General features: G+C 45.1%; 1 protein-coding gene across 2 annotated transcripts in view; it reads left to right on the forward strand.

The window, feature by feature from the left end:
- The window catches only part of Kif3b (kinesin family member 3B), a 47,218-nt gene that overhangs the window by 16,576 nt on the left and 17,037 nt on the right, over positions 1-13,605 (forward strand). For both annotated transcript variants that reach the window (XR_016538619.1, XM_090352162.1), the window contains exon 2: positions 11,158-12,622. Coding sequence is in view for 1 of the 2 variants with exons in the window: in XM_090352162.1 (XP_090208288.1) it covers positions 11,219-12,622 (1,404 nt within the window). In the remaining variant the exon portion in view is untranslated. The remainder of the gene's footprint in view (positions 1-11,157; positions 12,623-13,605) is intronic.

The raw sequence follows: 13,605 nt of genomic DNA on the forward strand, positions 1-13,605 counted from the left end.
AGTCAGATCTGAGGATTGAGGTTCAAAACCTGAATGCTTGAGATTCAAAGCCTGTGAGACTCATATTTCTAATTATCAAGAAGCCACAAGTAAAGCTCAGGAATAGTGCCCAGGCCTGAGTTCATGCCCCAAGACTGGCACTAGATACATACATGCATGTGTGTGTACATATATACATATACACACATACATAAATGAATTCATAAAGCAAGATTGGTACATAGCAAAAAGTCTCTTACTCTTGGCCCTTAGCCATCCAGTTCTTTTAAGGAAACCAGTTTTATCTAATGACCTTTATTGTTATCTGGATCTTGCTTATCTGGATCTTGCTTCAGATTGGGTTTCTAAAGGGGCCCAGGTTGACCTCAAACCTTCAATCCACATGTACTTCTAGAGTGTTGGGATTATAGTCACGTACCACCATACCCATCCCCACTTCTATTTTTTGTTTGTTTGTTTGTTTGTTTTGCCAGTCCTGGGCTTCAGCTCAGGGCCTGAGCATTGTCCTTGGGCTTTCTCAAGGCTAGAGCTCTACCACTTGAGTCTTAGCACCACGTCCAGCTTTTTTCTATATATGTGGTACTGAGGAATCAAACCCAGCCAGGTCTTTGTGCATGCTAGGCAAGCACTCTACCATTAGGCCAAACTCCTGGCCTCCACTTCTGCTTTTTGAGATAGAATCTCACTATGTTGCCTAAGTTGGAGTCAAGTGATCGTCTCACTTCAGCCTTATAAATGCTGGTTAGCATTTTAGATGTACATCACAACATGGGTTAGGAATTTTGTTTTTAAAAGTTATAACTCAAGCCCAAGGACAGTGCTCAGGCCCTGAGTTCAAGGCCCAAGACTGGCAAAAATAAAATAAAATAAAATAAAAGTATATAACTGGGGGGCCAGGAGCATAGCCTAGTGGTAGAGTGCTCATTAAGCATGCATGAAACCCTGGGTTCGATTCCCTGGTACCACATACTCAGAAAAAGCCGGAAGTGGTGCTGTGGCTCAAATGGCAGAGCACTAGCCTTGAACAAAAGTGCCCAAGGAAAGTTAGCTCAAGCCCCAGGGCTGGGAAAAAAATAAAAATTATATAACTCTCACTGTGATATGTGGACATTATGGGGCAGCATTGTACTTATGAAGCAATAAGGAAAGGTTGCAAAAGAGACTATTGTTGATGGTGATATGGTGGATACAAGGAAAACACCAGCTTCCCTTGGGGGAAGCCTGTGTACACCCCTGAGCTGGTGTAACTGGTTTTATCTTCTTGCTCAAGTATTGCTGTGCTTTTTCATGGTTCTGGTGGAATTTCAGGTACTTGAAAGAGTCCTTGAACTCTAGGCGAGGCAGGTGCTTAGTCTGATCTTTGAGGATTTGGCTTTTAAGTGTATTGATTAGAGATCCACTAGAGAACGCTCCCTGTGCCTGTAGATTGCTTCTTCTCACAGAGCTGCTCCGGGGGTATTTCCAGATGCCTTCTCCCCTTGCCTTTGGGAGATGTCTCATATTTGTTAAAGGGGGTTGGAAAGTAGGGAAACATTGTAAGTGCAGGGGGAAATCATCTGTGGTCCTCTTCTGCTGCTTGAATGTGTTTTTTTTTCTATAATTATAATTGCATTTCATCATTCAGGTTTTTAAACTGCTTTTTCACTTATAGTCATTTTCCTTGTCATCACAGAGCCTTAGTGAATGTCTTTTGAAAAGCTTCATTAGCTTGGTGCCTATAATCATAGCTACTCAGGAGGCTGAGGTCTGAGAATCACCGTTCCAAGCCAGCCCAAGCAGGAAAGACTGTGGGATTTTTATCTCCAATTAACCACCAAAAAGCCAGAAGTGAAGCTGTGGCTCAAGTGGTAAAGCACTAGTCTTGAACAAAAAGCTCAGGAATAGTTGACTGGACCCTGGGTTCAAGCCCCAGGACTGGCACACCTCTCCCTCTCTTCCCCGAGTGATGGCCGGAGCCTAGCAAGCATGAACCCCTGAGTCAAAACCTGTACACATGACTAGGATGGTAGGCCTTTACTAATTGGCTCATAAGTATGTTAACTTGGTTGTAGACAAGATGCCAGGCCAAGAAGTATAAATGGACAAAGCATGCTGTGTATGAAACAAGGGACGTAGGAGTGGATTAGACAGCAGGTCCGCTAGAGGGACACTGTTGCTCAGACTCCAGTACTGTCACTTGGGGCTCCAGTCAAGTGCTTTCAGACATTCCAATTCGTCTTCCAGAAAAGTAGAAAAAGAAATTAAAAAACAAACAAGAACTTGCTGGCAGAGCTGGGAATGTGGCTTAGTGGTAGAGTGATTGCCTAGCATGCATGAAGCCCTGGGTTCGGTTCCTCAGTACCACAAAAACAGAAAAGGCCATAAGCGGCACTGTGGCTCAAGTGATAGAGTGCTAGCATAAAGAGAGGCTTAGGGACAGAGCCCAGGCCCTGAGTCCAAGCCCCAGGACTGGTTAAAAAAAATAATAATGTTTAAAAAAATCTTACTAGGCACCTGTGCTTCATGCCTGTAATCCTAGGTACTTAGGAGGCTGAGATCTGAGGATCACAGTTCAAAGCCAGCCTGGTCAGAAAAGTCCCTGTGAGATTCTTATCTCCAATTAACCACTTAGAGAAAAAAAACAGGGCCGGGAGTTTGGCCTAACGGTAGAGTGCCTTCCTAGCATGCACGAAGACCCAGGTTCAATTCCTCTGTACTACATACATAGAAAAAGCCAAAAGTGGTGCAGTGGCTCAGGGTAGAATTCTAGCCTTGAGAAAGCCCAAAGCCAGTGCTCAGGCCCTGAGCTCAAGGCCAGTACTGGCAAAACAAAGCAAACAAACAAGCAAAACAACAACAACAACAAAAAACCAGAAGCCGTGAGCTGAAGATCTCAGGCACAGGGCCCGAGGTCCTGAATTCAAGCTTCACAGCCAACCAACCATTACCACCACAGCAAAAAACACGAAACAAAACTGACGCAGACAGGGCCAGGAATTTGGCCTAGTGGTAGAGTGCTTGCTTAGCATGCACGGAGATCCATGTTCGATTCCTCGGTACCACATACATAGAAAAGCTGGAAGTGGTGATATGGCTCAAGTGCTAGAGTACTAGCCCTGGTGGGGGGAGTGGGGGAGAAGCCTAAGGACAGGGCCCTGAGTTCAGTCTCCAGGACTGGCAAAAAAAAAGAAAAAACCTGACTCAGACAATGGTGGCGCATATTCAGAATTGTAATGCCAGCAGTTGAGAAGCTAAGGCATGAGGATCAAGTGTTTGAGAACAATCTGGGCTTTGTAGCAAGACCTGCCAATAAGTAAATGAGTGAATGAATGAAACTGGTTATAATAATACAGGAAGAGGGCATAGACCCAGACAGTAAATATGTTGTTTTTGTGGGGAGGGGGGGCTGTCATGGGGCTTGAACTCGGCCTGGGCGCTGTCCCTGAGCTCTTCAGCTCAAAGCTACCACCCTACCTCCTGGGCCTGGGCCCTAGAGGTTAATTGGAGATGAAGAGTCTCAGGTCCTTTTGTGCCCGGGCTCGCTTTAAACCTTGATCCTCAGATTTCAGCCTCTTGAGTAGCTAGGATTATAGGCGTGAGCCACTACAATACGTTAGGTTTTGGGGCCATTTTGTCTCGGTTGCACTCATTCGGCTCTGCCATGTTGTAGCTAATGCAGCTATAGACAATATGCAAATAAAGGATTATGGTTATGTTTCAATAAAATTGCGTTTGCAAAAACAGGCTATGGACCAGGTTTTTGGCCTGTGGGTCAGTTTTCTGACTACTGTTCTAATTTATTCCTTTGAACTATTGAGTAGTGTATTGTATTGTTCATGATACCATGTTTAAAGTTTGCATTCCCCTGTGGTGGAAGTGCAGATGTTCAGTTTTCCTGCTGTTACAACAATGCTGTAGGAAGCATCCCTGCCTTGTGAATACATGCAAAGGTCTTCATCAGGATGGAAATGTATATGGAAGTAGAGACTGCTGAGAAATGCTCTCCCCTCCCTTCCTGAGGCTTAAACTCAGGGCCTGGGCTCTGTCCTTGAGCCTCTCTGTGCCTAAGGCTATGGTGCCACTTCTGGCTTTTTCTGAGTTGTTTGTTTTTCCAGTCCTGGGACTTGGGGGGATTGGGGCGCTTGGGCACTGTCCCTGAGCTTCTTTGCTCAAGGCTAGCATTCTACCACATGAGCCATTGTATCACTTCTGGTCTTTTCTGTTTGTGTGGTACTGAGGAATCAAAACCAGGGCTTCATGTATGTTAGGCAAGGATGCTACCTCTAAGCCACATTCCGAGCCTCTAAGTAGTTTATTGGACATAAGAGTCTCACACATTTTGTTGCCTAGGGCTGACATTGAACCCATGATCTTAAGAACTCAGCCTCCTGAATAGATAGGATCATGGGCATGCACCACTGGTGCCCAGTTCACCTTGTTGTTCTTTCTTTCTTTCTTTCTTTCTTTCTTTCTTTCTTTCTTTCTTTCTTTCTTTCTTTCTTTCTTTCTTTCTTTCTTTTTTCTGTTGGTCCTGGTGCTTGAACTCTGGGCCTAGGTGCTGTCCCTGAGCTTCAGCTCAAGGCTAGTGCTCTACTCCTTGATTCACAGTGCCACTTCCCATTTTCTGGTGATTAATTGGAGATTCTCAGATCTCAGTCTCTTGAGTAGCTAGGATTATGGGTGTGAGCCATCAGTGCCCAGCTCTTTTTCTGTCTCCCCCCGTCTCTCCGTCTCTCCCTCTCTCCCTCTCTCTCTCTCTCCCCCCCTTTCGTCTTTCTTTTTTCCAGTCGTGTTGCTTGAACTCAGGGCCTGAGCATTGTCCCTGGACTTTCTCAAGGCTAGAGCTCTACCACTTGAATCACAGTACCACTTCCGGCTTTTTCTATGTATGTAGTACTGAGGAATGGAACCTGGGTCTTCATGCATGCTAGCCAAGCACTCTACCACTAGGCCCACTCTACCAAACATGTGGTGGCCTATCTTTTTGTTTTTTTAAACATTACATGAGCCAATAAAAAAGTTGTCTGTAGAGTGCTGATTGGTTGTAACTCATTGGTTGACTGACTTAGTGTTTGCCTGGCATGCTCAAAGCCTTGTGTTCATCTCCATCACCATAAACAGACACAAAAACCCAAAACTTGATTTCAGGTAAAGTGTGAGTAATTTGTGATCTCTGTCTTAGAATCTCTGTAAGAAACTAGTTGTTACTGAGAACCCAGTCCATATCTAGGTCTCCACTGTAAGGTAAAGCTCCATGACAGCCATTGATGGTGAGGATGGAAGAACTCAGACAGAGGGTTGGGAACCATGAAAAGTATAGCTGCCATGAGATGATGCCCTCTGTGGCTGAGACAGTGGGTGTATAATCGCACAGTGAGTTCCTCCAGGAAGAGATTCATTCAACAAACAGGCGGTGAGCTTCTGACCTGTGGTTCCTTGTTGCCCAGCAGTGCTGCGAGTTTAAAGACCTATTGCTTTGCAAGTAGGCTGCAACTATAACTAAGAAGGTAATAAAGGAAGGGTATCAGATCTGGGCATGATGGCTCATGTCTGTAATCCTAGTTACTCAGGAGGCTGAGATCTGAGGATCTCAGTTCAAAGCCAGCCCAGGCCCTAATGTCTGTAAGACTCTTATTTCCAATTAACCACTGGAAAACTGGAAGTGGCACTGTTGCTTAAGGGGTAGGGCCATAGCCTTGACCTGAAGTGCTGAGGGACAGTGCCCAGGCCCAGAGTTCAAGCCCCATGATGGACCAAAAAAAAAAAAAAAAAAAAAGGAAGAGCATCAGGGCATCTTTCCAAGAAAATTCGTTAGCAGGGAGTGCCCAGAACAAGGTTATAAGTCCTGGTGGCAGGAAATTAAATTAGTCCATCTTCCTGAAATAAATTATCAATAATATATGACTAGTTCCTGAATGAGTTCAGGAAAGAAGTGTTTTCTGTATTCAGAGTTGAGGAAATTTAATTAAGAGGACTCATACTATAGAATTTCCTTCCTTTTTAAGCATTTTGGAGATTAATGTAGGTCATCATTCCTTTTTTTTTTTTTAAATCATTTTAGAGAGTTCAAAAACCATACATGCTTGAACTGGCTGAAGATGTTTTTGTTGGTCACTCCTGGGGCTTGAACTCAGGGCCTGGGCACATTCCCTGGAGCCCTTTTCACTCAAGGTTAGTGCACTACCACTTTGAGCCATAGTTCTACTTCTAGTTTTCTGTGGTTAATTGGAGATAAGTGTCTCATAGGGACTTTTCTGCCCCGGCCGGCTTCAAACCATGATCATCAGATCTCATCCTCTTGAGTAGCTAGGATTACAGGTGTGAGCCACTGGCACCCAGCTTTGAAGGTGTTTTGTTTTTGTTTTTTGTCAGTCGTGGGGTTTGAACTCTGGGCCTGGGTGCTGTACCTGGGCTCTTCAGCTCTAGGCTAGTGCTCTACCACAGCTCCACTTCTGGTTTTTGGTGATTAATTGGAGATAACAGTCTCGTGGGCGCCCAGGCTGGCTTTGAATCATGATCCTCAGATCTCAGCCTCTTGAATAGCTAGGATTATAGGCATGAGCCACCCGCCCCCAACTTTGATTTTTTTTTTAATGGTCTAAGATTTTATTCTTAATACCAGTTAGATATGTGCATCTCTGATTTTTAGGGTTATGACTATAACCTAAACAATAGAAAGTGTTACTCTAGGGCCAGGAGTTTGGTTTAGTGGTAGAATGCTTGGCTAGCATGCATGAAGACCTGGGTTCAATTCCTCGGTACTACATACATAGAAAAGCTGGAAGTGGTGCTATGGTTCATTGGCAGGGCACTAGCAAAGCCCATGGACAGTGCTCAGGCCCTGAGTTCAGGATTGGGGGGAAAAAAAGTGTTACTCTGGAGATACTTAATGGACAAAATTTGGGTTTATCTGTAATCTCTACAATAGCTCTTAAAGTCATTTTGGATAAAACTTTTTTCCTTCCCTCTCCGCATACCTGGGAGATTAAAACCAAGGCCTCAAATCTCTCACATTTGCTAGATAAGTACTCTTTAATTTTTAAACTATGCTCCCACTGTTTTTATGTGTTTTTGTTTTTGTTTTCTGCCCATCTTGGGGATCAAATGATCTCTGGGCTTGGGTGTTGTCTCTGAGCACTTTTTTTTTTTTCTTTTTGCTTGTCTTGGAGCTTGAATTCAGGGCCTGGGCACTGTCCTTGGACATTTTTTTACCCAAGACTAGCACTCTGCCTCTTGAATCACAGTGCCACTTTTAGCTTTTTTTGAGTATGTGGTACCGAGGAATCGAACCCTGGGCTTTGGCTTCATGCATGCTAGGTGACCACTCTACCTCTAGGTTATTATACTTCTGGTGCCTCTAAGCTCCTTTTTGTTCAAGGCTAGCACTCTACCACTTGAGCCTCGGCACTACTTCTGGCTTTTTCTGTGATTAATTGGAGATAGGAGTCTCACAGACTTTCCTGCTTGGGCTGGCTTCAAACCAAGATCTTCAGATCTCAGCCTCCTGAGTAGCCAGGATTACAGGTGTGAATCACTGGCACTCAGGTCCATTTTTGTTCTTGTTTTTATCTTTTGATAGTACTGAATTTTGAACTCAGGGCTTTGGGATTACTAGCAAATGCTTTACCCCTTCAGCCATGCCCCCCAGCCCTTCTTGCTTTTGTAATTTCTTTTTATAGTGTTTCAAGGTTTTTGGCTGAGGTCAGCCTTGGGTTTGATTCTCTGAACTATGCTTTCCTATTGCTGGGATTGCAGATATGTGAACTACCATAGCTAGCGTGTTTGTTGAAATGCAATTATGCTTGAACTCAGGGCTTGGGCACTGCCTTTGGGCTTTCCTCACGGTTAGTGCTCTACTACTTAAGCCATAGCACCATTTCTGGAATTTTCTTTTTTTGTTGTTGCTCCTGGGGCTTGAGCTCTGGGCCTAGGTGCTATATTTGAGCTCTTCAACTAAAGGCTACCGCCCGGTCCTGAAGCCACAACACTACTTCTGGTTTTCTAGTGGTTAAGTAGAGATAAAAGTCTCAAGAACTCTGAACTGAACTGAACTATGGTGCCTCAGCTGGCTTTGAACCATGATACTCAGATCTCAGCCTCCTGAGTAGCTAGGATTACAGATGTGAGTCACCACACCTGGCCCCTCCGGCTTTTTCTGTGTGTGTGGTACAGAGCTAGAGTCTTGGTAACATTGCCTAGACTGGCCTTGAATCTGTGATCCTCCTGCCTTTGTCTCACAGGTCACCGTGATTACAGGTGCATGCTACTACACTGAACTATAAACATACATATCTTTTGCTTCAGAATTCAACTTCTAGGAATTTAGTTTTGCTAGATATACTATCCCACAAGTGAAATAATGGTGTGACCTAAGATTTTCATAAAATAATATCAGAAGTAGCTGAAGTAAATCTGTAGCATAGATATTAAATTGATAATCATGCATGCTCATAGCAGGTATCCTGTTGTAAAGAGTCAAATAGCTCTTTTTATTGAGAGAACAAACTCCAACATAGGTTATAGTGAGAGAAAAAAAGCCAGACACTGAGCCCTGTATGACTGCATACATAGCTGTATTAAAGGAGAGATGAGTAGGTATTAACACGTACTTGCTATGTATCAACTGTCTCAGGAGGATCAAAAATCTAAGAATACTTGCCTGGGGGAAGGGCAAGTGAGTGGCTAGAGAACAAGTGAGGGAGAGAACTCTGTCTCCAAGGGCCTTTTGGATCAAGAACCATCTGAATTGCTTGCTTAGAAAAGTGTTCATGCATGATGATGCATGCCTGTTACCTTAGCTACTTAGTCCGTAATTGACATCAGTGTTCACCACATATCCTGGACAACTCATATCCCCTTCTTCCTGCTGTGTAGACACTATTCATCACCTGCTTTGCCCTCTTAACAACGTATTTTGGTACAGAATCATGTTTAGCTTACCACGTTCCTTTTAATAACTGTGCAGGCTTCCTCTTTGGAAGATTTGAGTTGTCTGCAGTATTGCTACTACCACAGATAGCATAACAAATAATTTTTTTTTTTTTGGCTAGTCCCTGGGCTTGAACTCAGGGCTTGAGTACTGTCCTTGGGCTACCACTTGAGCCATAGCATCACTTCCGGTTTTTTCTATGTGTGTGGTACTGAGGAATGGAACCCAGGTAAATCTTGGTGCTAGGCAAGCACTCTACGACTAGGACAAACTCTCGCCCCCCCCCCTTTTTTTTGTCAATCATGGGGCTTGAACTCTGAGTCTGGGCACCATCCCTGAGCTTTTCACTTCAGCTCAAGGCTACCACCCTATCAATTGAGCCACAGCATCAGTTCTGGTTTTCTGGCAGTTAATTGGAGATAAGAGTCTCAGACTTTCTTGCCTGGTCTGGTTTTGGACCACAGTCCTTAGTTCTCAGCCTCCTGAGTAGCTAGGATTACAAGAGTGAGCCACCTAACATTTTATGTCTTCATAGGAGGTATCTACTTGGAGACTAAATCTTATACATTTTCAGTTGTGGTAAGTTTTAATTGCTTTCCCCCAAGGGTTAAGTTCACCTAGGTTTGGTGGCTCCTGCCTGTAGCTACACATAATTATTTAGGAGGCTAAGATCTGAGGGTCAAAGTCAACCCAGGCAGAAAGTCTGACTCATAAGCTGGAAGTGACACCGTGGCTCAAGTGGTAGATTACTAGCCTTGAGAAATCCCAAGGACAGTGCTCAGGCCCAGAGCTCAAGCTTCAAATTGGCAAAAAACAAAAACAAAAAACAAACAAAAAGCTAAGAAAGTCCAACTCATATCTACAATTACCTTCCATATATATATATCATGTTAAAGCAGAGCTATAGCTCAAGTGGTGGAGTACTAGCCTTGAGCAAAAAAGCTCAGGGACAGTACCCAAGCCCTGAGTTCAAGTTTCAGGACCAGCATACACATAACCACTAGCTAGCTGGGTGCCAGTACCTCACATCTGTAATCTTAGCTATTAGGAGGCTAAGATCTGGGATCACAGTTTGAAGCCAGCCCAGCCAGGAAAGTCCATTAGACTCTTCAATAAATTACCAAAAAAGTAGGAAGTAGATCGGTGGCTCAAGTGGTAGAGAGCTAGTGTTGAGCAAAAAAAAGCTCATGGACTCCACTGAGGCCTACGTTCAAGCCCAGGATTGGCAAAAAATAAATAAATAAAAATAAATAAATCAGGGGCCGGGAGTTTGGCCTAGTGGTTAAAGTGCTTGCCTAGCATGCATGAAGACCCAGGTTCGATTCCTCGGTACCACATACATAGAAAAAAAGCCAGAAATGGTGCTGAGGCTCAAGTGGTAGAGCTCTAGCCTTGAGAAAGTCCAAGGACAGTGCTCAGGCCCTGAGCTCAAGCCCAGGACTGGCAAAAAAAAAAAAAAAAAATAAAAATAAATAAATAAATAAATCACCCAGGCTGGCAGGTGGCTCACGTCTGTAATCCTAGCTACTAAGGAAGCTGAGATCTGAGGATCAAGGTTGAAAGCTAGCCTGGGCACAAAAGGACCCAAGACTCTTATCTCCAGTTAACCTCTAGAAAAGGGAAGTAGGGAAGGGTAGGCCGGTAGCCTTGAACTGAAGAGCTCAGGGACAGCACCCAGGCCGAGTTCAAGCCCCACAACCCACCAAAAAAACAAAAATACATAACCTAGGTTTTGTTGTGGTTTTTGCTTTTGGTGATTGTTGGTTGTGGGGCTTAAATTTGCGCTTTTTCACTCTAAGCTAGCATTTTGCCACTCTGAGCCACAGCTTCACTTCTAGTTTTCTGGTGGTTATTTAAACATAAGTCTCATGGATTTTCTTGCCTGGGCTGGCTTTGAGTTGTGATCTTCAGAGCTCAACCTCCTGAGTAGCTAGGGTTGCAGGTATGAGACTCCAGCACCTGGCTAGCCCAGGTTTTTTTAAAAAAAGATTTCCAATTGTCCCCATGTGTAGAATAACAAATACCAAGTGTTTGTTGATGGGAAGACAGACTAAACAATATAAGCAGATCAGAGCCTTTTTACTACTGGCACTGGTTAAGCTCCCATGAGGAAATACAGTGTTGTAAAATTATTAAATACGACTGTTGGAAGGTTAGCCGGCAAAGACTGTGTGTGTCAGGTGCTTTCGGTAGCCCCTGAGGACAACTGTACTTTTACTTACTGTTTTTTGGTTTTGTTTTTTTTTAAGGGCCTTAGCATCCTGAGTTGCTTTGGATTCTCAGCCCTCGAGACTGCCCTCCAAGCTCATCATGTCCAAGCTCAAAAGCTCAGAGTCAGTCCGGGTAGTGGTCCGCTGCCGGCCCATGAATAGCAAGGAGAAGGCTGCTTCTTTCGATAAAGTAGTGGATGTAGATGTGAAGCTGGGGCAGGTGTCTGTGAAGAACCCCAAAGGCACTGCCCATGAGATGCCTAAGACCTTCACCTTTGACGCAGTCTATGACTGGAATGCCAAGCAGTTTGAACTTTATGATGAGACCTTCCGACCGCTCGTGGACTCCGTCCTGCAGGGTTTCAACGGGACTATTTTTGCCTATGGACAAACTGGGACTGGGAAAACTTACACAATGGAAGGAGTCCGTGGTGACCCTGAAAAAAGAGGAGTTATCCCCAACTCATTTGACCACATCTTCACCCATATCTCTCGGTCACAGAATCAGCAGTACCTGGTCAGGGCTTCTTACTTAGAGATCTACCAGGAGGAGATTCGAGACCTGCTCTCAAAGGACCAGACCAAACGGCTGGAGCTCAAAGAGAGGCCAGACACAGGAGTGTATGTCAAAGACTTATCATCCTTTGTCACGAAGAGCGTCAAGGAGATTGAGCACGTGATGAATGTGGGGAACCAGAACCGATCTGTGGGTGCAACCAACATGAATGAGCATAGCTCCCGTTCTCACGCCATCTTTGTTATCACCATCGAGTGCAGTGAGGTGGGCCTCGATGGGGAGAACCACATCCGTGTAGGGAAACTAAACCTGGTAGACCTTGCTGGCAGTGAACGGCAAGCCAAGACTGGTGCCCAAGGGGAAAGGTTAAAGGAAGCCACCAAGATCAATCTGTCCCTTTCAGCTTTAGGGAACGTCATCTCCGCCCTAGTGGATGGTAAAAGCACTCACATTCCATACCGAGACTCAAAGCTCACCAGACTTCTCCAAGATTCCCTGGGTGGCAATGCCAAGACTGTGATGGTTGCCAATGTGGGGCCTGCCTCTTACAATGTAGAAGAGACTCTGACCACCCTGAGATACGCCAACCGTGCCAAAAACATTAAGAACAAGCCTAGGGTCAATGAAGACCCAAAGGATGCCCTCCTTCGAGAATTCCAGGAAGAAATTGCTCGGCTCAAGGCCCAGCTGGAAAAACGCTCCATTGGCAAGCGGAAGAGGCGAGAGAAGCGGAGGGAAGGTGGTGGCAGTGGTGGGGGTGGGGAAGAGGAGGAGGAGGAGGGAGAAGAGGGTGAGGAGGAAGGGGAAGATAAGGATGATTACTGGCGGGAACAGCAAGAAAAACTGGAGATTGAGAAGCGGGCCATTGTAGAGGACCACAGCTTGGTTGCAGAGGAGAAGATGAGGCTACTGAAGGAGAAGGAGAAAAAGATGGAGGACCTTCGGCGGGAGAAGGATGCTGCTGAGATGCTGGGCGCAAAAATCAAGGTACCACACCCTTCCTCTGGCCTTCTACCCTGTTGGTACCTTTCTTTTATCAAAACATGGTTCAGGGCTGGGAATGTGGCTTAGTGGTAGAGTGCTTGCATAGCATGAAACCCTGGGTTCAGTTCCTCAGTACTACGTGAACAGTTAAAGCCCAAAGTCATTCTGTGGCACAAGTGATAAGAGTGCTAGTCTTGAGCACAGCAAGGCACAGGGACAGAGCCCACTGCCTGAGTTCAAGCCCCAGGACTGGAAGAAACAATGAAAATGGTATAAGGCATGGTGTCTCTGTTAGTTTCCTGCATTGCTATCTGTTCTATATCTGGTGCTTTAACCAAAAGAAAGAGAGCAATTTTTTTTCTAATTAAAAAAAAAATGGAGCAGGGCATGGTGGCTCACGCCTGTAATCCTAGCTACCTAGCTACTTAGGAGGCTGAGATCTGGGGATCAAGGTTCAAAGCCAGCCTGGGCACAAAAGAACCAGAGACTCTTATCTCCAATTAACCCCTAGAAAACGGGAAGTGGGGCTTGGCTCAAGGGTAGGGCGGTAGCCTTGAGCTGAAGAGCCCAGGGACAGTGCCCAGGCCCAGGGGTAGAGCAGTAGCCTTGAGCTGAAGAGCTCAGTGATAGCACCCAGGCCTAATTCAAGCCCCACGACCTCCCCCCCCAAAAAAAAAAATTAGGCCAGGAATTTGGCTTAGTGGTAAGAGTGCTTGTCTGGCATGCACAGAGACCCAGGTTCGATTCCTTGGTACCACATACATAGAAAAAACCAGAAGTGGTGCTGTGGCTAGCGGTAGAGCACTAGGCCTTGAGAAATCCCAAGGACAGTGCTCAGGTCCTGAGTTCAAGCACCAGGACTGGCAAAAAACAAAACAAAAGAAAATATATTAGCTGGGCACCGGTGGTTCATATCTGTAATCCTAGATACTCAGGAGGCTGATTTGATGATTACGGTTCAAAGCCAACTGGGCACAAAAGTCCAT

The sequence above is a fragment of the Megascapheus bottae genome, chromosome 18 (assembly GCF_031878675.1).
Source record: "Megascapheus bottae isolate mThoBot1 chromosome 18, mThoBot2.hap1, whole genome shotgun sequence".
NCBI classification, from domain to species: domain Eukaryota; kingdom Metazoa; phylum Chordata; class Mammalia; order Rodentia; family Geomyidae; genus Megascapheus; species Megascapheus bottae.